At 44.1% G+C, this 23394-nt stretch overlaps 1 protein-coding gene and 1 pseudogene across 13 annotated transcripts; both read left to right on the top strand.

The window, feature by feature from the left end:
* The first annotated feature begins 12166 nt into the window (after positions 1–12166).
* On the top strand, positions 12167–19424 carry LOC129500662 (leukocyte immunoglobulin-like receptor subfamily A member 6). Of its 13 annotated transcripts, XR_008662580.1 has the most exons (14): positions 12177–12271; positions 12429–12464; positions 12647–12931; positions 13063–13365; positions 13602–13898; positions 14104–14406; positions 14687–14737; positions 15625–15753; positions 16079–16121; positions 16200–16237; positions 16439–16491; positions 16580–16759; positions 17251–17295; positions 17494–17586. XR_008662580.1 is itself a non-coding variant. In XM_055311312.1 (13 exons), exons 1-13 carry the CDS (start codon positions 12238–12240, stop codon positions 17638–17640), a joined length of 1764 nt encoding a protein of 587 aa, XP_055167287.1. In that variant the 5' UTR covers positions 12167–12237; the 3' UTR covers positions 17641–19424. The 13 variants fall into 13 exon arrangements, 11 of the variants coding, with proteins under 11 accessions (XP_055167287.1, XP_055167288.1, XP_055167292.1 ...); XM_055311312.1 differs by lacking the exon at positions 16580–16759 and having other exon boundaries at positions 12167–12271; positions 17494–19424; XR_008662581.1 differs by lacking the exon at positions 16580–16759 and having other exon boundaries at positions 15726–15753.
* LOC129500073 (E3 ubiquitin-protein ligase TRIM21-like) lies at positions 17684–20645 on the top strand (annotated as a pseudogene).
* The last annotated feature ends 2749 nt before the right edge of the window (positions 20646–23394 follow it).

Here is a 23394-nt window from a genome sequence, read left to right as displayed (position 1 = left end):
TGACAGCAAAAATGATGCACCAATGGAAGCAGCTGGCTTCATGGCTCAGGTGATATCCTGAACCATCCAGGCCAAATCAGTGCTGGATATGCATCTGTGCTGGATTTTCACACAGCTCACATTGCTTGCAAGTTTGCTGAGCTGAAGGAGAAGATAGATCATCGTTCTGGAAAAAAGCTGGAAGATGGTCCCAAGTTCTTGAAATCTGGGGATGCTGCCATTGTTGATATGGTTCCTGGCAAACCTATGTGTGTTGAGAGCTTCTCTGACTATCCTCCTCTGAGCCGTTTTGCTGTTTGTGGCAGGAGACAGACAGTTGCTGTGAGTGTCATCAAGGCAGTGGACAGGAAGGCAGCTGGAGCTGGCAAAGTTACCAAGTCTTCCCAGAAAGCTCAGAACGCTAAATGAATATTATCTCCAATACCTGCCACCCCAGTCTTAATCAGTGGTGGAAGAATGGTCTCAGAACTGTTTGTGTCAATTGGCCATTTAAGTTTAATAGTAAAAGAGTGGTTAATGATAACAAAGCATCATAAAACCTTCAGAAGGAAAGGAGAATATTTTGTGGATCATTTGTTTTTTGTGTGTGCATGTGTGGCAGTTTTAAGTTATTAGTTTTTAAAATCAGTACTTTTTAATGGAAATAACTTGACCAAAAATCTGTCACAGAATTTTGAGACCCATTAAAACAAAAGTTTAATGAGAAAAAAAGAAGAAACAATACCTAGTCTACTAAGCTGTTTTGAAGGATAGAAAGGGAGGGAATACTTCTAAACTCATTTTATGAGTTAAGCATTACCTTGATCCCAAAACCAAACACTCCAATAAAAAGGAAAATTATCAACCAATATCCCTGATGAACACGGATGCAATAATTTTCTTTTTTTTTCCCGCGCTCCCCAAGATGCAATAATTTTCAACAAGATGCTATCCAATAGGATCCAACAGCACAAGAAGATTATTCACCATGACCAAATGCGATTTATCCCTGGGTGGTTCAACACTCGTAAAATAATAAACGTGATAGATCACATCAACAAGAGAAAAAACAAGAAACATATGATCCTCTCAGTAGATGCAGAGAAAGCACTTGACAAAATACAGAATCCATTCCTGATTAAAACTCTTCGAAGTGTAGGTTTAGAGGGAACATTCCTCAACATCTTAAAGCCATTTATGGAAAACCCACAGCAAATATCATTCTCAATGGGAAAACACTCAGAACCTTCCCCCTAAGATCAGGAATACCACAAGGATGTTCACTCTCACCACTGCTATTCAACATAGTATTAGAAGTCCTAGCCTCAGCAATCAGGCAACAACAACAACAAAAAAAGGCATTCAAATTGGCAAAGAAGAAGTCAAACTCTCCCTCTTCACAGATGGCATGATACTACATAGAAAACCCAAAAGACTCCACCCCAAGATTGCTATATCTTATATAGCAATTCGGCAATGTGGCAGGATACAAAATCAATGCCCAGAAATCGGTGGCATTTCTCTACACTAACAATGAGATTGAGGAAAGAGGAGTTAAAGAGTCAATCCCATTTACAATTGCAACCAAAAGCATAAGATAGATACCTAGGAATAAACCTAACCAAAGAGATAAAGGATCTATACCCTAAAAACTACAGAACACTCCTGAAAGAAAATGAGGAAGATGTAAAGAGATGGAAAAAGATTCCATACTCATGGATTGGAACAATTAATATTGTGAAAATGTCAATGCTACCCAGGGCAATTTTCACGTTTAATGCAATCTCTATCCAAATACCATGGACTTTCTTCAGAGAGTTGGAACAAATCATCTTAAGATTTGTGTGGAACCACTGCTGGTGTGAATATGAACTGGTACAGCCACTCTGGAAAACTGAGTGGAGGTTCCTCAAAGAGTTAAAAATAGAGCTACCCTATAACCCAGCAATTGCTCTGCTGGGAATTCACCCCAAAGATACAGATGCAGTGAAACGCCGGGACAACTGCACCCTGCTGTTTCTAGCAGCAATGTCCACAATAGCCAAACTGTGGAAGGAGCCTCAGTGTCCATCAAAAGATGAATGGATAAAGAAGATGTGGTATATGTATACAATGGAATATTATTCAGCCATTAGAAATGACAAATACCCACCATTTGCTTCGACATGGATGGAACTGGAGGGTATTATGCTGAGCGAAATAAGTCAATCGGAAAAGGACAAACATTATATGGTCTCATTCATTTGGAGACCATTATTCACTAATAAAAATTAGTGAAAGGGAATAAAGGGAAAGGAGAGAAAATGAGTGAAAATATCAGCGAGGGTGACAAAACATGAGAGACACCTAACTCTGCAATAAATGGTGCTGGGAAAATTGGACATCCACAAGCAGAAGAATGAAACTAAACCATTCTCTTACACCATACACAAAGATAAACTCAAAATGGATGAAAGATCTTAATGTGAGACAAGATTCCATCAAAATCCTAGAGGAGAACACAGGCAACACCCTTTTTGAACTTGGCCACAGCAACTTCTTGCAAGATACATCCATGAAGGCAAGAGAAACAAAAGCAAAAATGAACTATTGGGACTTCATCATATAAGAAGCTTTTGCACAGCAAAAGAAACAGTCAACAAAACTAAAAAAAACCCTACAGAATGGGAGAAGATATTTGCAAATGACCTATCAGATAAAGGACTAGTATCCAAGATCCATAAAGAACTTATTAAACTCAACACCCAAGAAACAAACAATGCAATCATGAAATGGGCAAAAGACATGAACAGAAATCTCACAGAAGAAGACATAGACATGGCCAACAAGCACATGAGAAAATGCTCCGCATCACTGGCCATCAGGGAAATACAAATCAAAACCACAATGAGATACCACCTCACACCAGTGAGAATGGGGAACATTTTTTTAATAAATTAATTTTTTATTGGTGTTCAATTTACCAACATACAGAGTAACACCCAGTGCTCATCCCATCAAGTGTCCCCCTCAGTGCCCGTCACCCAACTCACCCCCATCCCCTGCCCTCCTCCCCTTCCACCATCCCCAGTTCATTTCCCAGAGTTAGGAGTCTTTATGCTCTGTCTCCCTTTCTGATATTTCCCACACACCTCTTCTCCCTTCCCTTATATTCCCTTTCACTATTGTTTATATTCCCCAAATGAATGAGAACATACACTGTTTGTCCTTCTCTGATTGACTTACTTCACTCAGCATAATACCCTCCAGTTCCATCCACGTTGAAGCAAATGGTGGGTATTTGTCATTTCTAATGGCTGAGTAATATTCCATTGTATACATAAACCACGTCTTCTTTATCTATTCATCTTTCGATGGACACCGAGGCTCCTTCCACAGTTTGGCTATTGTGGACATTGCTGCTAGAAACATCGGGGTGCAGGTGTCCCAGCATTTCATTGCATCTGAATCTTTGGGGTAAATCCCCAACAGTGCAATTGCTGGGTCATAGGGCAGATCTATTTTTAACCCTTTGAGGAACCCATTCTCACTGGTGTGAGGTGGTATCTCATTGTGGTTTTGATTTGTATTTCCCTGATGGCAAGTGATGCAGAGCATTTTCTCATGTGCATGTTGGCCATGTCTATGTCTTGAGAATGGGGAAAATTAACAAGGTAGGAAACCACAAATGTTGGAGAGGATGTGAAGAAAGGGGAACCCTCTTGCACTGTTGGTGGGAATGTGAACTGGTGCAGCCATTCTGGAAAACTGGGTGGAGGGTCCTCAAAGAGTTAAAAATAGATCTGCCCTACTACCCAGCAATTGCACTGCTGGGGATTTACCCCAAAGATACAGATGCAATGAAATGCCGGGACACCTGCACCCCAGTGTTTATAGCAGCAATGTCCACAATAGCCAAACTGTGGAAGGAGCCTCATTGTCCATCGAAAGATGAATTGATAAAGAAGATGTGGTTTATGTATACAATGGAATATTCCTCAGCCATTAGAAATGACAAATACCCACCATTTGCTTCGATGTGGATGGAACTGGAGGGTATTATGCTGAGTGAAATAAGTCAATCAGAGAAGGACAAACATTATATGGTTTCATTCATTTGGGGAATATAAAAAATAGTGAAAGGGAATAAAGGAGAAAGGAGAAAAAATGAGTGGGAAATATCAGAAAGGGAGACAGAACATGAGAGACTCCTAACTCTGGGAAACAAACAAGGGGTGGTGGAAAGGGAGGTGGGCGGGAGGGTGGGGGTGACTTGGTGATGGGTACCAAGGAGGGCACTTGGCGGGATGAGCACTGGGTGTTATGCTATATGTTAGCAAATGGAACTCCAATAAAAAAATTTAAACAAAGAAATAACTCAGTTATCTGCTAATTATACCTCAATAAAGCTGGGGGAAAATATAAAAAATAAATGTTTCTCTTTTAATATAATTAGAGGGGCACCTGGGTGGCTCAGTTGGTGAAGGTGAAGCATCTGGTTTCAGTTCAGGTTATGATCCCAGAGTCCTGGGATCAACAGGAAAATTTTTAAAAAGATTTATTTACTTATTTATTCATGATAGACAGACAGAGAGAGAGAGAGAGAGAGAGAGAGAGGCAGAGACACACGCAGAGGAAGAAGCAAGCTCCATGTCGGGAACCCGATGCGGGACTCGACAAGGGACTCGATCCCAGGTCTCCAGGATCGCGCCCTGGGCCAAAGGCAGGCGCTAAACCGCTGAGCCACCCAGGGATATCTTCAATAGGAAATTTTTAAAAAGATTAAAATGACACTTGTGAAGAGCATGTCACTGTATTGTGCTGTGTACAATATTGTACACCTGAAACCAATATAACACTATGTTGACAATTATAAAATGTTTTTTAAAAACCTAAAACATAAAAACATAAAAAATTAAAAATGATCAAAAAATAAATATCCAGAATATTTTTACCCTACAATTACAAAAGGAATAATCCAATAATGTTTTTCACAATATGCTCTATTTTTCCAAACTAATTTTAAAATTTTCCAATAAAAAATAGAATGGCATTTTAACGCGTGAAAATCTGTTCAGATTTACTTCTACTTAAATAAATGCAAATTTAAACTAAACTGAAATGTTATTTTTTCTCCTTGGCAAAAAAAATGAAGCTTTCCAACTTGCTCTTACAAATTTTAGATTAAACAGAAATGCTCTTATATTGTTGATAGGAATGCAAAATTGGAACATGGTCACATGAAAAGCTGGCATGTGTCAAAAGCACTGTTACATTTTAGATAGTAAATTAAAATTTCTAGTCTCATTCTAGTATTTATCAAAATACATAGCCACCCAGACCCTCAAAGTTCTATACCTTTGGGAAATACCAATTTCCTTAAAATAAAAGAATTGCTCTTTTGTGTAAAAAAAATTGGACAATTCACATTTAGGAGAATTGTCATTATTTACCAAACAACATATGGAAATTATGCTTTTGCTTCAGGAAATTCCTGCCAAAAATGTGAAAAGATATATCTCAAGGCTATTAATTGAAGTATTATTTATACTTGTGAAATATTGGGAAATTGGGTTAAACAAACTCAAGTTCATCTCAACATGGAGCTGTTTACCACTGTACAGAACAAGAGACATTTATATTCTTTTTTTAATTGGAGTATAGCTGACATACGATATTACATTAATGTCAGGTGCACAACAAAGCGATTCAACTTCTCTGCCCGTTAGGCTGTGCTCACCCTAAGTGTAGCTGCCATCTGTCACCACACAACGTTATCACAGTATCATTAACCATATTCCCTGTACTAAGCCTTTTATTTTAAGGACTTACTAATTTCATAACTGGAAGCCTGTACCTCCCCCCACTCCCTTTCACCCTTTCAGCCCATCCCCCTGCATTCAGCTCCCCTCTGGCAACCATCAGTTTGTTCTCTGTATTTATAGATATGATTCTGCTTTTTGTTTGTTTATTAATCTGTTTTGGTTTTTAGATTCTGCATATAAGTGAAATCATGACATTTGTCTTTCTCTATCTGACTTATTTTACTTAGCGTGATACCCTCTAGGTCCATCCATGGTGTCACAAATGGCAAGATCTCATCCTTTTCAAGCCTGGGTAATATTCCACTATGTGTATATGTACATGTACATCACATTTTCTTCATCCACACTTGAGTTCCTTCCATATCTTGACTATTGTAAATAATGCTGCTGTAAACATATGGGTGAATATGTTTTTTAAGATTTATTTTATGTATTTTAGAGAAGGAGAGTGAGAACAAACAGGCAGAGAGAGGGGCAGAAGGAGAGGGAGAGAGAAAGAATCTCAAGCAGAAAGCTCACTGAGCTTGGAGCCTGAAGTGTGGCTTGATCTCATGACTCCAAGATCATGCCCTGAACTGAAATCCAGAGTTGGCCACTTAATGAACTGAGCCACTCAGATGCCCCAGGAATGAATATGTCTCTTCAAATTAGTGTTTTTGTTTTCTTTGGGTAAATACTCAGTAGTGGAATTATTGGATCCTATGGTATTATATTTTAATTTTTTGAGAAACCTCCATACTGTTTTCCAGAGTGGCTGCACCAGTTTGCAATCACACCAGCAGTGTAGGAGGGTTCCTTTTTCTCCACATCCCTCAGCAACTCTTGTTGTTTCTTGTCTTTTTTACTCTAACCATTCTGGCAGATGTAAAGTGATATTTCATTGTGGTTTTGATTGACATTTCCCTAATGATGAGTGATGTTGCACATATATTCATATGTCTGTTGGCCACCTGGTTGTCTTTGTTTGTTTTTAAGATTTTGTTTATTTGGGGATCCCTGGGTGGCTCAGCAGTTTAGTGCCTGCCTTCCGTCCAGGGTGTGGTCCTGAAATCCTGGGATTGAGTCCCACATTGGGCTCCCTGCACAGGGAGCCTGCTTCTCCTTCTGCCTGTGTCTCTGCCTCTCTCTCTCTCTTTCTCTCTCTCTCTCTCTCTCTCTCTCTCTCTCTCTCTCTGTGTGTGTGTCGCTCATGAATAGTATTTATTTATTTATTTATTTATTTATTTATTTATTTATTTGAGAGAGAACAAGCAGGGGGAGTAGCACAAGGAGAAGGAGAAGCAGGCTCCCCGCTAAGGAGGGGACCTGATATGAGATTCAATCCCAGAAGCCTGGGATCATGACGTGAACCGAAGGCAGATACTTAACTTACTGAGCCACCCTAGAGCCCCTGTATGTCTTCTTTGAAAAAGCCTATTCAGGTTCTCTGCCAATTTTAATTGGATTATTTGTGATTTTTTTTTTGGTGTTGAGTTGTAGAAGTTCTTTATATATTTTGGATATTAACCCCTTATCAAATATGCCATTTGCAAATATTGTCTCCCATCTCATAAGTTGCCTTTTTATTTCATTTTATTTATTTTTTATTATTTACTTATTTATTTTAAAAGATTTCATTTATTTATTCATAAGAGACACACAGAGAGAGGCAGAGACATTGACAGAGGGAGAAAGGCTCCCTGGGGGTATCATGATGAAGGACTCGATCCCAGGACCCCAGGATCACGATCTGAGTCACAGGCAGATGCTCAACCACTGAGCCACTCAGGTGCCCCTGCCTTTTTATTTTTGATGATTTTCTTTGCTATGCACAAAGTTTTTATTTTGATGTAGTCCCAGTAGTTTAATTTTGCTTTTGTTTCTCTTGCCTGAGGACACATATCTAGAGAAATGTTGCTATGTCCAATTTCAGAATAATTACTGCCTGTGTTGTCTTCTAGGATTTTTATGGTTTTAGGTCTCACATCAAGGTCTTTAATCCATTTTAGGTGTATTTTTGTGTATGGTGTTAAACAGGGGTCTAGTTTCATTTTTTTTTTTTTGCAAAAAAGTTATCTTTATATACAGTGAATTTTAGGGTGGAATTTTACATGAAAAGAGGAAATAGTAAAGGGAACAAAAAATAGTGCTGGAAGAACACCAGATGTCAATATGGAGACCTAGGGAAATCAGAAAGCTTAGATGGTTTCGCTTATTATGAGAGAAATACAAGAAGCATCAGCCATGTTTCCCAAGTATGTAAAAGCAGTGAGATGCCATTAACAGTATTATTTTTATAGCAAATAATTCACTTGGGGGAAAGAGAAGGCGTTTGCTTTAGCATAATGGTCAGTGGCTGATAGAATTATCTAAGTGAAAGTTTAATGGGTAGCATGATATGTACACACTCTCAAAGTATCTCTCCATGAATCGATTATTAATTACAAAAGACAAATTGAAACTTTATTGTGAAGAAACATGAGGAATGGAAAATTAACCAAGTTATGAAAGCAAAAATCACCCATAAGGAAAAATATGGACAATGTCGCTGGAGAGGTACTCCACCCCAAAACACACAGCCTGAATCTAAGCGTGAGGTATCCTTGGACAAAGCTCTTCTGTATGCATCATGGTTTCTTTCTCTGCCGAGACTCCCCCTTTCCAGCCCTGGGTCATCTCCACTCACCACTCTAGCTATAACCAACAGCTGTAAGAAAGGCACCCAAGGTCTCTGTTCATGCACTTGTGTTAAACTTCATTAATACAGATGGGATTCCATGCTCTGGTGATGCACACAAACCACCCAAGTGTGGGGAGAAGTGGTGACCTGGGCATGACTCACAAATCTTCTGAATGTCCAGCTCTGAACCAGGCACTGGACACTTTTCTTTCACTCGATGGCACATTTGGACAGTTCCTGAAATGCAGAACTGTGCACTTATGATAGGTAGAAATGGTTTTCTGAAAAAGGAGAAGTCCACATCTTATTTGGGACCAGTACAGAATTGACAAATGAGGAAGTAGCTGTTCTGCTTCTGGTTAAATGTTAGTGTTGAAATGTGGCTGGGCTGAGAGATTAATGGATGCCTACTCATGCATCCTGTTGCTCATTGTGGTCTTCCAGGGTCTGTCTCCCCCCACCCCCCACCTCTCCGCACAGTTGGGACAGGGAGGAAAGTCACTGAGGTTGCAAAACTCACCACCCTGCTCTGCTTTGCACTGCAGGGAAGGAAAGTGAGTCATGTTTTTATGATATCATTTTGTACTTTTAGAATGAGCCTTGAATTCCACTTTAAAATTCCCCTCAAATTATCTTCTCAGTGGTATGTTATCAATTTACTCTTCATTAATAAATACTCTTAAATTAAGCACTGGTGGTCAATTAAGCAATTATTAAAACCAATAATTAATAATGTAGTTATTTGCTTGTAAATGTTCGTTTATTGTGTTTTACATGCTGAAGCACAGTGTGAAGTGTGCTCATGATTCAGCAATGAGAAGATATGGCTTAGAATTCCATGGGAATTATTGCTTAAGTTATTGCTTAAATCCTGCTTGTCTACGGAATCATTATAACAAATTCTCAGATCTTACCCTATCAGGGATAATTATTTATGAGGCAGGGAGAGACAGTGAATGTGTAACTAGCATAAAATCAGTTTGAAATGCAAAGGTAGTCACTTCCATGAAGGTCCTAGACACCAGATGAGATTATGTTGGATGTGTAGGTGAAGGTGAGCCTTGGGTGGCAGTTCAGGAGAGATGGGAGTGCAGATAACAAGAAAGGCAGATTCAGATCTGGTATCTACTCTAAAATGGGAAGTCATAGAGTATGAACTTCTGAGTAGGAGAAATGGCCATAAGGAGTTCTTTCCAATAGAGCCTGTTTCTCCAGAGAGGAGAATGTATGAGCTGTGCCTCATGCACATTCCACATTCAGTTTTTGGAAAGTGTGTAGGAAGTTGAAAGTGGGCAGAGCCACCATTCCCTGCACACAGGCTTTTCAGCACTTTGCTCCCCTCATTTAAAACCAATGCCAAAAATAAATAAATAAATAAATAAATAAATAAATAAATAAATAAATAAATAAAACCAATGCCATTGCCTTCTTTACTGGTGAAATAGTAATCTATTGTCTCCTATGGATTTTTCTTTTCTTTTCTTTAACTAAAATGTGCATTGTTGATCTTACCATTTTGTTAAATATTCAATTATTTCTGGAGACCCCCAAACCACTGATGTCTGAGCAGGCCAGTGAGAGTTGAGGCATAAGGAGGAGGTGTGGTTAGTGGATCCTTGGACCTTTCTTGTAGTTATTTCTCTAGTTCTGGGATCCTTAGACCATACAAACATCCTCAACAGCGAGCACTGGTTTTCTGACCTGTGATGTAAGAGATTCAGTGAAGGAAAGGCCAGGTGGAAAGTGCTGGAAATGCCTCTTACCAAAATAGTGAAACAAAAGTAATTATCACCCTTGCAGATATTGCACAGATTCATACCATCAACAATAACTCAGAACTGAGTGTTATATCCTATATGTTGGAAAATCGAACTCCAATAAAAATACACAAAAATAAATAAATAAATAAATAAATAAATAAATAAATAAATAAATAAATAAAAATAACTCAGATCAATACAGAGGCAGTGATGTTTTCCACTCTCCATTCAACTTGCCTACCTCGTTTGCACAGAAGACAGAAGGACCTTGGAGAATTGGATTCTTGTGCACCAGATGATTCCAATGTCCATTTCTGCTCCAGCTGAAGACCCACAGAGAAACCCATCTTTCTCCTGGCACCTGGTATGCAACTGTTGATTAATGGGTTTATTTTCCTGAGTCTGTAAATGCCATTAGGTTTGGTCTATGGTTAGTTCTCAGGCTCAGCTATATACTGTCACTGTCCACATTTGTTCAGGTCTGTGGCATGTCGCCAGCCCTGCCCACGTCTCCAGTCCTGCACACATCTCCATGCCCTGAGCATGTCTTCAGCCCTGTGTCACATCTCAAGCCCTGACCACATCGCCAGCCCTGTACCACATCTCCAGCTCTGTGTCACATCTCCAGCTCTGTGTTATCCAGGCTGTGTGGACCATGACTGTCCTTCCATTGAACAGGACATCACACAGATCCAGTACACACCATGTGGATTATATCTGTGAAACAAGAAGTAGCAAATATTCTAGGTGATTTGTAAGACTGTGGGAAATAAATCTCTCCAAACTTCAGTTTCTTGCTACCTCTGTGAAATTTCTAGGCATCCAGCTGCCTGAGGCATGTTGAGATACCCCATCCTAGCTTAACACTCATGGCTCCATCTAATCCTCCTACTAATGAGACAAAAGTTCAATTCCTAGTGAGGCAGCTTTGGATCATGGAGACAATATAGAGCTCCCTGTGCATGCTACCTCTACCCACTTACTGAGTGAGTTGAGGAGCTGTTGGTTTTGAGCCCAGAACAAGAGAATCCTTTGCAATGGGCCCAAACTTCAGAAAGCCTGATTTGTATGACCTAAAAACTCCAGTGGTGTTTGGAGTTTCTGTGGCAGATGAGCTCAACGTCCTTTGGCAGGGAACCATATAGATGATGTACAATGTAGATATTAAAGATTTTGAAGCCACACTATGCCATTTCTGCAGAGAACTACTCTCCTTTTGTGAAGCAGCTCTGGGTTGCTCCTAGGCTCTAGTAGAGACAGAATGCTTGGCAATGAGTCATCACAAAGGTCCTCATGAGTGAAGGAGGGGGCCAGAGGGGCAGGGTCAGAACCAAAGAAGAGACTCCAGAGCAGCTGGAGCAATGTGATGCTGGCCCTGGAGATGGAAGGGGACCCCAAGGCATATGGGCAGGAGTAACAGCTTGGAAAGGCAAGGGAATGGATTCATCCCCAGGAACTCTAGAACAGCTAGATTACACCTTGACTTTAACTCAGGGATGTCCATGTTGCAATTCTGTCCTTAAAAAGGTAAGATAATAAATCTGTGCTGCTTTAACCCACTAGCTTGTAGTGATTGGTTACAGCAGCAACACAACAGGAAAATTACACACCAGATACACCTACTTTTAATTGTGTACCTTTTTCTTTAGTTTTTTGTTTTGTGAATTTGAGCTTTGCAAACTAGTTTGAATCAGTCTAGTTCAAAGATGTATTTCTGGGACAGAGACATTGCAAACACTCAATAATACATGTTGAAGTTTGTGTCACAAGGGGGTATCAGGCCAGGGAGACAGCAGTTTCTGGGTCAGGTGAGGCCTCAATTGTGATCAGAAACAACTGCAAAGCCTGCTGCCTGCCTGAGCCTCAGCCCTTGGGAAATGACAGCTAGGCTGTTCCCCTTCCTGTGGGGTGGCTGACGTGAAAACCCCGTGACAAGGAGGACTGGTCTCCGAGTGCCTGTGCTCCGTGCATTTGTCTGATCTATGGACACCAAGGTCCCTCCATCCGTATAGCTGGGACAGAGACAGGAGACATCATGACCCCCATCCTCACGGCCTTGCTCTGTCTAGGTGAGATCTGAGGAGGGGAGGAGACACCATAGTCTGAGAGGGACCCACCCCACAGTCAGGCCCTGGTCTGTCAGAGACCCCAGGGTCAGGAGGCTCACTGGGGAGGAGGGCTTCAGCTCAGAATTCAGGGCAACCTCTCACAGGGACTCTCTTCCAGGGCTGAGTGTGGGCTTCAGGACCCAAGTGCAGGCAGGTGAGTCTGTCCCCAGGGGTCCCAGTACCACCTCCTCACTGGGGACAGGGAACACCCACCAGGCAGGGGGGATGGAGATCAGCAGCTCTGGGTTGACAGAGGGGAGACATCTGGGTGTTTGGGGCTGAGCTGGGAACTGAGGGTGGAGAGGGCCTTGTGACCCAGCCTCTGTTTCCTTCCAGGGACCCTCCCCAAACCCACCATCTGGGCTGAGCCAGGCTCTGTGATCCCCATGGAGACATCAGTGACCCTCTGGTGTAAGGGGAGCCTGAAAGCCCAGGAGTACATCCTGTATAAAGATGGATACTCAGAGACCTGGGAGGTGCAGAAGCCACTGGAGCCGAAGGACAAGGCCAAGTTCCCTATCACATACATGACAAGTGTATATGCAGGACGGTATCGCTGTTACTATAAAAGCCCCACTGGCTGGTCAGAGTCCAGTGACCCCCTGGAGCTGGTGGTGACAGGTGCGAGCCTACTCAGGTCTTGCCCTCAGGAAGAGGGTCTGCTCTCAGGGTGTCACCCTTTCACAGCCCATCCCTAGGGATCATGTGGGGGGATCTGAGCCCCATTTAACACAGCCCCTCCCCTCTCCTAGGGATGCACAGCAAACCCAGGCTCTCAGTCCTGCCCAGCCCTATCGTGCCCTCAGGAGGGAATGTGACCCTCCAGTGTGGTTCATGGAGAGGATTTAACATGTTTATTCTGCTGAGGGAAGTAGAAGGCCAGCCCTCCTGGACCCAGGACTCCCAGCGAGCCCCTAGTGGAGAGTTCCAGGCTCTGTTCCCTGTGGGCCCCGTGATCCCCAGCCTCATGTGGACATTCAGATGCCATGGTTTTTACAGCAACACCCCCCAGGTGTGGTCACTCCCCAGTGACCCTCTGGAGCTGCTGGTCTCAGGTGAGAAAGTCTGATTTTTGCCCCGTCTGTGGTTTGAGGCACCAGACAAGTTTTTGCAGATCTGCTCCCAGGAGACCTCCAGACATAACAGTGGGGTGAGGGGACCATGGGGTCACAGGTAAGAAACTGAGAGGGTGAGGGACAGTGAGACCCAGGAGTCAGGATGGGAGAAGGGAGGATTGGGGAGAATCAGCCTACAATCCATGGCCTACAATCCATGGCTGGTCTTCTCCCAGGTGTGTTGGGGAAGCCCTCTCTCTTGACCCAGCAGGGCCCTGTTGTGACCTCTGGACAGAACCTGACCCTCCAGTGTCTCTCTGATGTCAGCTACGACAGATTCGCTCTGTCCAAGGAAGGGACAAGTGACCTCCTTCAGCTTCATGGCCGGCAGACTCAGGCTGGGTTCTCTGGGGCAGACTTCTCCCTGAGCCCAGTGAAATCCTCCCACGGGGGCCAGTACACATGCTACGGTGGACACAACCTCTCCTCTCAGTGGTCAGCCCCCAGTGACCCCCTAGACATCCTGGTCACAGGTGAGGAGCCATGGGTACAGTCAGGACCCAGACTGCACAGGTCCCTGAGGGGAACCCCAGGTAGTGGCCGCCAGGACCAAGGGTGTGGGGTCCACGGGGAGGGAGAGAGACAGAGAAACCGGGGATAAAGATGGGAGACTCAGAGGACACAGACTCAGGTCAAGACAAGGCTGGACCACCCCTTACCTACCCTTTCTCTCTCTAGGACAGCTCTCCTATACACCCTCCTTATGGGTGCATCCAGGACCCACGGTGGCCCCAGGAGAGAATGTGACCCTGCTGTGTCAGTCACTGAGCAATGTGGACACATTCCTTCTGTCCAAGGATGGGGCAGCTGATGCCTCCCTGCGTCTTAGATCGAAGTACCGAGCTGGGAAGTATGAGGCTGAATTCTCCATGAGTCCTGTGACCCCAGCCCATGGGGGGACCTACAGGTGCTATGGCTCTATCAAAACCTCCCCCTACCTGTTGTCATACCCCAGTGTCCTCGTGGAGATCCTGGTCTCAGGTGAGTGGCCCTTGCCCCTGACCCTCCATGTGCTAACATTGTCCTCAGGGCCCTGTGCCCACAAAAGTACAGGGCTGGGATGGGAGAGGGGGCGTTCTGAGGGGTCCACACCTCACACTGCCCTCCCACCCCTGGTTCTTCTCTTGACCCCGTCACCAGAATTCTCCAGGTGGAGGAGGAGGAGTACCTGGGGACCTCAGGGTAAATAAGGAGGAGGAGTGTGAGCATAGGCAGTGTCTCTGTGGGAAGCTCTAGCCTCCTCTCCCGACTTTTTTCCCAGGATCCTTTGGACACCATGGCCCCCCACCCACAATATCCAGCCCAACAGCTGGTGAGTCACAGGGGCGTCCATCCAGAGCCTTTGGTTCCAGTCTCTCAGAAATGACAGGGGGCCGACGGGCACCAGGGATCTTGGCTGGTGGAGGAGGCTGGGTGTTCATGGGATAGGGAGGGGTGGGGACCCATCTGGGGGAGGGGCAGCAGGTGCAGTGGAAGCACACAGGCCCTCCCCTGACCCTCTACTGACCCCAGGAGGCTCTGAGGGTAAGTGAGGGTCTCTGTCAGGAGGTGGTGGGTAGGTCGTGGGGAACAGGGGCTGAGTTACACCCTCACTTCATGACCCCTTACATTCCCTATCTTGGACATGCCCCTCCCCTGTGTGGGCCTCAGTTTCCCCAAGTGTAAAAGAGAGAGTCATGGCCCAGATTAGATTTGTCCTCGGTTCTGAACATGGCTCTGGCCTCCTGGGTGAGGAGGGTTCATGGGGAGGTTCCCCAAGTCATGATTCTAGGGGGGTGCCTGTCCCTCTGCAGCAGTGACAGTGACATTATAGGGGGAGGGGAGGGAAGTTGATGGCTGGGGGTGTTGAGGTCTGGAAGGACTCTCAGCTCAGGATGAAGATGCTGAGACAGATCCTGCCCCAAATGAGGAGCCCAGAGCCTCGGAGTAGTGACCTCACAGGGGAGGCATGAGTAGAGCACAGGGAACCTTCATCCCAACTTCCTGTCCCAGCCCTGCCACCTCCATGCTGAGCAACCTGAGACACATGATTGATCACTCTGTGTCTCGGTTTCCAGTCTGTGGAGCAGGTGGGAGGGACGACAATCCCCTGCTGCATGATCGTTGTCAGAGTCATAGGTGCAAGCACAGAGCCCAGCAGGTGCCTGGTACACAGTAGGCGCTCAGTAAAATGGAATCACTGGCTCATTCATGGTATAGCTCCTGCCCAAGGTCCTAGCTGGTACCTCTACATCCTCATCGGGGCCTCGGTGGCCTTCATCCTGATGCTCTGCCTCCTTATCCTCCTCCTGGTCCGACAGCAACATCGGGGCAAATGCAGGAAGTTGAGTAAGAAGGGGCTGAGGCACCCCAGGGGTGGTGGGCTCTGTGGGCTGACCCAAGGTGGGCTCAGGGCAGCGGCCAGAGGGAACCCAGAGAGGTGGGAAAGGCCGATGTAGGACACTTCTACAGAATCTCAAGTCAGAGAGTCTAGACAGAAAACACCCAGGTTGGTTCCCATGTGCCAATAGAAGGTGCTCCCCTCTTTTCAATCTTGGGAGATGGAGAAACACACAGGCAATGCGGGTGAAGGGCTCCTTTCCCTGGAATCACATGGAGCGGGGAGGTTGTAACCTTCCATCCCAGAGGAATGCTGATTCCTAATGTCCGGCAGGGGATGCAGACCCAGAGCCCAAGGACAGAGGCCTGCAGGACAGGTAACTCCTGCCCACAGACCCCCAGACTCCCACCTACCCGCCCCCTGCATGCCCTCTGACACCATGTCTCCTCCCCAGCTCCAGGCCAGCTGCTGTCGCCCAGGAGGAAACCCTCTGTGAGAGGAAGGGGCCACCCTGGGGGTGGGCTGGGAAGGTTTGGGAAGGGGTGAGAACCCAATTCCCCCATGCATGACCTCAGCACCTCACCCCTGGATCCCCTGGGTCACAGCCGCCCCATCTGGGAGCAGGTCAGTGTCTGCAGCCCTGAGGGAACTCAGGGGACTTTGCCAAGACACACACCCTGTTCTACTCCACAGATGCTGCTGTGCAAGACACATGGCCTGAGGATGGGGTCAAGCTGGACCATTGGGTGAGACACCCACTCCCATCCAGACCCCAGGGCCCTCTTGGTGCCAAACTTAATCCAATGCATGATTCTCTGTCTTCACACCACCCAGTCTCAGCTCTGTTCCACTGATGACCTCTCCACCCTTGGGCACCTGGGACATCCCGCTGTGACCTCTTGGCCCCTCCTCCAGGCTCCCCTTGCCTGGCTCCCCATCCATTGTCTGACTTAGGGTTGTTGGAGTGCATACCCAGATCTCAACAGGGTGCATGAAGAAGTGAATCACCCTAAGGTCTCTGGACCTCCTTCATTCATTCACTCAGCAAAGATAACTGGGAGTCCAATATTTACCTAAACCCACCTAGTGTTCCAGGTTTAGCAGTGAGCATAATTGACCCCCACTGAACGAGCTCTCCTTGTGGGTGTCAGAAAATATGCAAGGAAGTCGCAGCTTCCTTGGGTGCAAAGTGTGGCTAAGGAAATAAAACAAGATATGAGAGTAGCAAGTGCAAAGGTCCTGAGGCAGCAACATGCTACTTCAGGAACATGGGTCATGTGGCTGGAGCCAAATGGGCAAGAAACAGTGTCAGGAATAGAATCAGAGCTGTTTCAAGACAGCATCACATGCTCCAAGGCTCAGGAAGTCCCTGCAGAGTCCAGCAGGAAAGTGAACTAATCTGCCTGAGAGTTTGAAAGCATTACTCTGGCCACAGTGTGACAAATTGACTGGGGGGATTGAGTGGGTTCAAGGAGATAAATATCCCTCTCACTGTCTGTCTGCAGCAGAACACACAGGATGAAGATCCCCAGGGAGTGATGTACGCCCAGGTGAGCCACTCAGTGTCAAGTCTCGAGTGGGTCCTGGCCACTCCTCTATCCTCCCTGTTGGGAAGATTATAGGGCCTAGAGGACAGACAAGCAGAGGAAGATAGGTGGATGGACAGTCAGGTGGGTCCTTTCTTCTCTGATTTCCATGGCTTCTCCCCACCCCAACACTAACCTCCCTTTCACTCTCCCCTGCTGCAGGCTGCTGCATCTGACGCCCCCCCAGATGTGACCTACGCTCAGCTGAACCACTTGACCCTTAGACAGAAGACAAGTGCATCCTCTCCCTCCCAGTCAGGGGAGCCCCCAGCAGAGCCCAGTGTGTATGCTGCCCTGGCCATCCACTAATCCAGAAAGGACCCAGACCCCATACTCCAGGGAGGGGGACCCCATGGACCCTAGGAAGGCACAGGACCTGCCCACAGTGGGTGCTACCTGGTTGTGGACTTCTCCTAGAGACCAGTTGGAACTCCTGGGGTCCTCTGAGAGTCACTCGATTCTTCCCTCAAAGATACTCCTGCACTTTGGAAATTAAAGCAATGAACTTCTCAATAATCCAGGAGTGAAATGAGAAAACCAAAATGGAAATGAGAGAATGTTTACACTGAAGGATCATGTAAAACATTACACATCAAACCTGAAATGGGAAATTAAGAACCAAGAACAAAATGTTTAGGAAGGAAAAAGCCTAAAAAAAATGAATGACATATTCTATCATATCAAGAATTTAGAGAAAGAATAACAAATGATTCCAAATGAAGGTAAAGGATGAAAATAATGAGAAGAGTAGCTAAGAATAAGGACAAAAATTTTTTTAAAAAATCAATAAAGCCAAAAATGTTCATTTTTGTGAACATTGTTCAATTTTATAAATCTTAGCAACAACCACTAAGAAAAGAGATAGAAAAGGGCGGGCACATGTCGCCATTATCAGGACACCATCACATCCTACAGACTATAAATTGATAACAGAATATTAGAACAGTTTTATTCTGATATATGAGAAAATGTAGATGAAACCGTCAAAATCCTCAAAACAGAAGCTACCAAAATGATGGAGAGGTAGAAAATGTGTGTCACCTTATGTGTATATAAAATGCAATGACATGTGATCAAAAACTGCTCCCCAACTGAAGTATGTGGAAAGTGAGAGAAACAGCAGAGTGGTGGCTGCCACGGCTGGGGTTGTGGAAATGGAGAGGCCCTGGTCAGGGTGATAGGTAGTTGATGAACAAGCTCTACATGGTTATAAGAGCACAAGTTCGAGGGATCTGATGTACAGCATGGTGACCACAGCTCATAACACTTTATCATATTTTTGAATGCAGTGAAAGGAGATCTTAAATGTTCTCATCACATACAAGAAAGGTAACTATGTTGTGGGATGGAAGTGTGAACTAACTTCAAGGGGATAATCATTTTGTAATATATAAATGTGTCTGTTGAGGAGGCAACTTCCTCCACTTATGCATTTAGGATACACACACACACACACACACACACATGCAATGCATACACACATGCATATACACGTGCACACACACACTCTCACACAAGTGTACACACATGCATAGTCTCAAGCACACAGGCATGCACACATACACACTCATGCACACCCACATACATACACACACACAAAAATTACACAAACCTTTCCTGAGTAGAGAAAAAGAAGTAAGATTGTATCAGGCCAAGAAAACATTGACACCAAAACCTGGCAAGGAAATTACAGAATAGAAAGGCCCAGAAAGATCTCTCACATAAATTTAGATGTCAATCTCTAAAAATTGTTCACAAATAAGAATCAGTAATGCATAAAAAGAACACTACATCATAACCACACTGGATTTTGATGGGAGAGGAAGAACAAGTAGCTTCAAATTTTAAAACTCAATCAATATAATCTGATACACTTAGAGAAAAATGACCATCTCACAAACCAGAGGGGAGGGGAGGTGGAGAGGGGTGAAACAGGTGAAAGGGATTAAGAGAGACAAACTTCCACTTAATAGGGCAGCCCCGGTGGCTTACGCAGTTTAGTGCTGCCTTTGGCCCAGGGTGTGATTCTGGGGATCTGGGATCGAGTCCCGCGTCAGGCTCCCTGCATGGAGCTTGCTTTTCCCTCTGCCTGTGTCTCTGCCTCTCTCTGTATGTCTGTCATGAATAAATAAATAAAATCTTTAAAAAAAACTTTCCACTTAATAGTAAATGAGCCTCAGGGATGAAATATATAGTTCAAGGAATATAATAGATAGTATTGTGATAATCTTTTTGTGTGACACATGATAGCTGCACTTCATATGGTAAGCATTACATAACGTATATAATTGTTGACTTATTATGTTGAATAATATACTATTACATATCAGCTGTACTTTAAAATTTTTTAATGAAAAAATATAAGAAATAGTGAAAGGGATTATAGGGGAAAGGAGGGAAAATGAGTGGGAAAATTAGAGAAGGAGACAAAACATGAGAGACTCCTAACTCTGGGAAACAAACAAGGGGTAGTGAAAGGGGAGGTAGGTGGGGTCTGGGGTGACTGGGTGATGGGCACTGAGGAAGGCACTTGACCGGATGAGCACTGGGTGTCATACTATATGTTGGAAAATCGAACTTCAATAAAAAATATAAAAATATAAAAAATAATGAAGAAATAGCAATCTCAACAGATATCGAAAAGCTTTTGATAAAACACACCAATAATTCATAATGAAAATAAAATCTTTATGGAGTACACGTCACCCTGGATCCACACACAGCCAATCCGTGGCTCATTCTTTCAGAGGATTGGAGACAAGTGAGGCTTGGAGACAGCCAGCAGGAAGTTCCTGAAAATGAAAGCAGATTTGATATGTATCCCATGGTCCTGGGTGCCTAGTGCTTTGACTCTTACTGGCTTACTGGAGGTAGATGTGAGAGGAAAGGAGGCCTGGGACCTGGGTGTTTGTACAGACTCTGTACAGAGGAAGGGACACTTTTTGCTCATCCCTGGGAATGGCTTCTGGACAATTTGGCTGTGGAACAAACACAAATACGAAGCTGGCACCTGCCCCCAGACTCCCCTCCACCTTCAGGTGCCTCCATGCCAAGTTGGGATCTTTTTGGTCTGTGAGGCCCACACAGTCTCCTTCTACATTACTGACCATGGCTCCCTCATCTATACCTTCTCTGAATGTGCCTTTGCTGGACCTCTGTGGCCTTTCTTTGGTACTGGTTTTAATGATGCAGGAAGAAATGCAGCACCTCTTGTGCTCTGTCTGCTGGAGGTGGGATCGTAGGGATCCATGGAGCAGTGGTGGCACTCTCTGAACACCGACACTGCCACTGTTGGTGTCCTTCTCAGCCACTGACTCTCTGCCTCATTTCCCCAGAGGCTCTGAACCACTTTGTTTCTGTAGAGGTGTCAGGATACCAGCACGCAGATTGCAGCAGGGAATTCACTGAAAATCTACATAAAATGACTTTCAACATCAAACAAACAAACAAAAACAGAAATAAAGGATATTTCCTTTAATTGATGAAGGCATGGTAGTAATCAGCACCTAGACATCATCTTTCAAGGCGAGAACTTGAAGTAAAGCTCTTTGTGATGGGGAATGATCCAAGTATGTTTCCTCTGACCATGTTTGTTCAGCACATCATTCTATTCATTTAATTGGAGCTGCCACCAATTCAATGAAGTCAAAAAAGTGATAAGTACTAAATTACTTAATAATAATATTGTATTGTTCCCAGATTACACAGTTGTGTGGATAGAAAATGAAAAAATAATATAAAAATGTATTACCAGAGTTTTCCAGATTTACTGGATATATGGCCAATATTTACAAGTCCATTGCATCAGACTTCTGGTTCTGGATGCAGATGAACTAAGTGAATGTCTTCCCATTCCTTGAGTTTATACTCATGACACTGATTTTGTGTTTCTGACATCCATAGTTGTAAGAGAATAAATTTATGTTGTTTGAAGACCCCAAGTTTGTGGTCATTTGAGACAGCAGCAATTGGAAGCTCATTCAACCACGTCAATCTTTTTGATTAGTTTCTTTTTATTTAATTAAAAAAATTTTAAAGATTTTATTTATTTATTCATGAGAGAGAGAGAGAGAGAGAGAGAGAGAGAGGCAGAGACACAGGCAGAAGGAGAAGCAGACTCTGTTCAAGGAGCCCAATGTGGGACTTGATCCTGGGACTTCGGAATCATGCCCTGAACTGAAGGCAGATGCTCAATCACTGAGCCACCCAGGCATCCCTTGATTAGTTCTTTTAAAAAAAATTTTTCTTATTGGACTTCAATTTGCCAACAAATAGTGTAACACCCAGTGCTCATCCCGCCAAGTGCCCCCTCAGTGCCCATCACCTAGTCACCCTGTCCCCTCGCCCACCTCCCCTTCCACTACCCCTTGTTTGTTTCCCAGAGTTAGGTGTCTCTCATGTTTTGCCACCCTCACTGATATTTTCACTCATTTTCTCTCCTTTTCCCTTTATTCCCTTTCTTTTTAAAAATTTATTTATTTATTTTTATTTTTTATTGGAGTTCAATTTGCCGACATATAGCATAACACCCAGTGCTCACCCCATCAAGTGCCCCCCTCAGTGCCCGTTACCCAGTCACCCCCAACCCCCGCCCACCTCCCTTTCCACCACCCCTTGTTCGTTTCCCAGAGTTAGGAGTCTCTCATGTTCTGTCTCCCTTTCTGATATTTCCCACTCATTTTCTCTCCTTTCCCCTTCAGTCCCTTTCACTATTTTTTATATTCCCCAAATGAATGAGACCATATAATGTTTGTCCTCCTCCGATTGACTTATTTCACTCAGCATAATACCCTCCAGTTCCATTCACGTCGAAGCAAATGGTGGGTATTTGTCGTTTCTAATGGCTGAGTAATATTCCATTGTATACATAGACCACATTTTCTTTATCCATTCATCTTTCAATGGACACCGAGGCTCCATCCACAGTTTGGCTACTGTGGACATTGCTGCTATAAACATTGGGGTGCAAGTGTCCCGGCATTTCATTGCATCTGTATCTTTGGGGTAAATCCCCAGCAGTGCAATTGCTGGGTGGTAGGGCAGATCTATTTTTAACTCTTTGAGGAACCTCCACACAGTTTTCCAGAGTGGCTGCACCAGTTCACATTCCCACCAACAGTGCAAGAGGGTTCCCCTTTCTCTGCATCCTCTCCAACATTTGTTGTTTCCTGCCTTGTTAGTTTTCCCCATTCTCACTGGTGTGAGGTGGTATCTCAGTGTGGTTTTGATTTGTATTTCCCTGATTACCAGTGATGCGGAGCATTTTCTCATGTACTTGTTGGCCAGTCTATGTCTTCCGTCTTTTGCCCATTTTATTGCACAATTTTCTTCTACTTTTTCAATGTGGTTGAATATACATTTCATAAAATTACCGCATTGACCATTCATTACTAAGGTATGTAATTCAGCAGTATGAAGTACATGTACCATGTTAGATAATCATCATCACTCTCCATTTCCAGAATATTCTTGTTACCCCAAAGGATAGTCCCTGCCCATTACATAACCACTCCTGTGTGCCTTTGCCACCAGCCCCTGGCAATCTCTGTTCCAATACCTGTCTCCTGAATTTGCATTTTTGGTTCCTATAAGTGGAATCACACAATATTGACCTTTGCGTCTGGATTTCTTTACTTAGCACAGTGTTTTCAAGGCTCAGTCACATTGTTCATTCTTTTACTTTTAACCCACTTACGTGATTATGTTTGAAGTGAATTTCTTATAGAATGCAAATAGATTCTTTTTTATACTTGTTTTTCTTCAACTCATCTTACCATCTTTGTCTTTTAAGTGTTGTGTTTACATCATATATATATAATATGATTGGTGATGAGATTTTTTTAAAAAATATTTTATTTATTTATTCATGAGAGACACAGGCAGAGGGAGAAGCAGGCTCCATGCAGGGAGCCCGACGTGGGACTCGATCCCGGGTCTCTAGGATCAGGCCTTGGACTGAAGGTGGCGCTAAACTGCTGAGCCACCAGGGCTGCCCAGTGATGAGATTGTTATTAGATATATTTTATTTTTGCTCATCCTCTCTTTTGCTTGTTCTTCTATTTC

The sequence above is a fragment of the Nyctereutes procyonoides genome, unplaced genomic scaffold (assembly GCF_905146905.1).
Source record: "Nyctereutes procyonoides isolate TBG_1078 unplaced genomic scaffold, NYPRO_anot_genome, whole genome shotgun sequence".
In the NCBI taxonomy this organism is placed as follows: Eukaryota; Metazoa; Chordata; class Mammalia; order Carnivora; family Canidae; genus Nyctereutes; species Nyctereutes procyonoides.
Note: the sequence above shows the minus strand (reverse complement) of the source record. Positions and strands in the feature narration are given on the sequence as shown.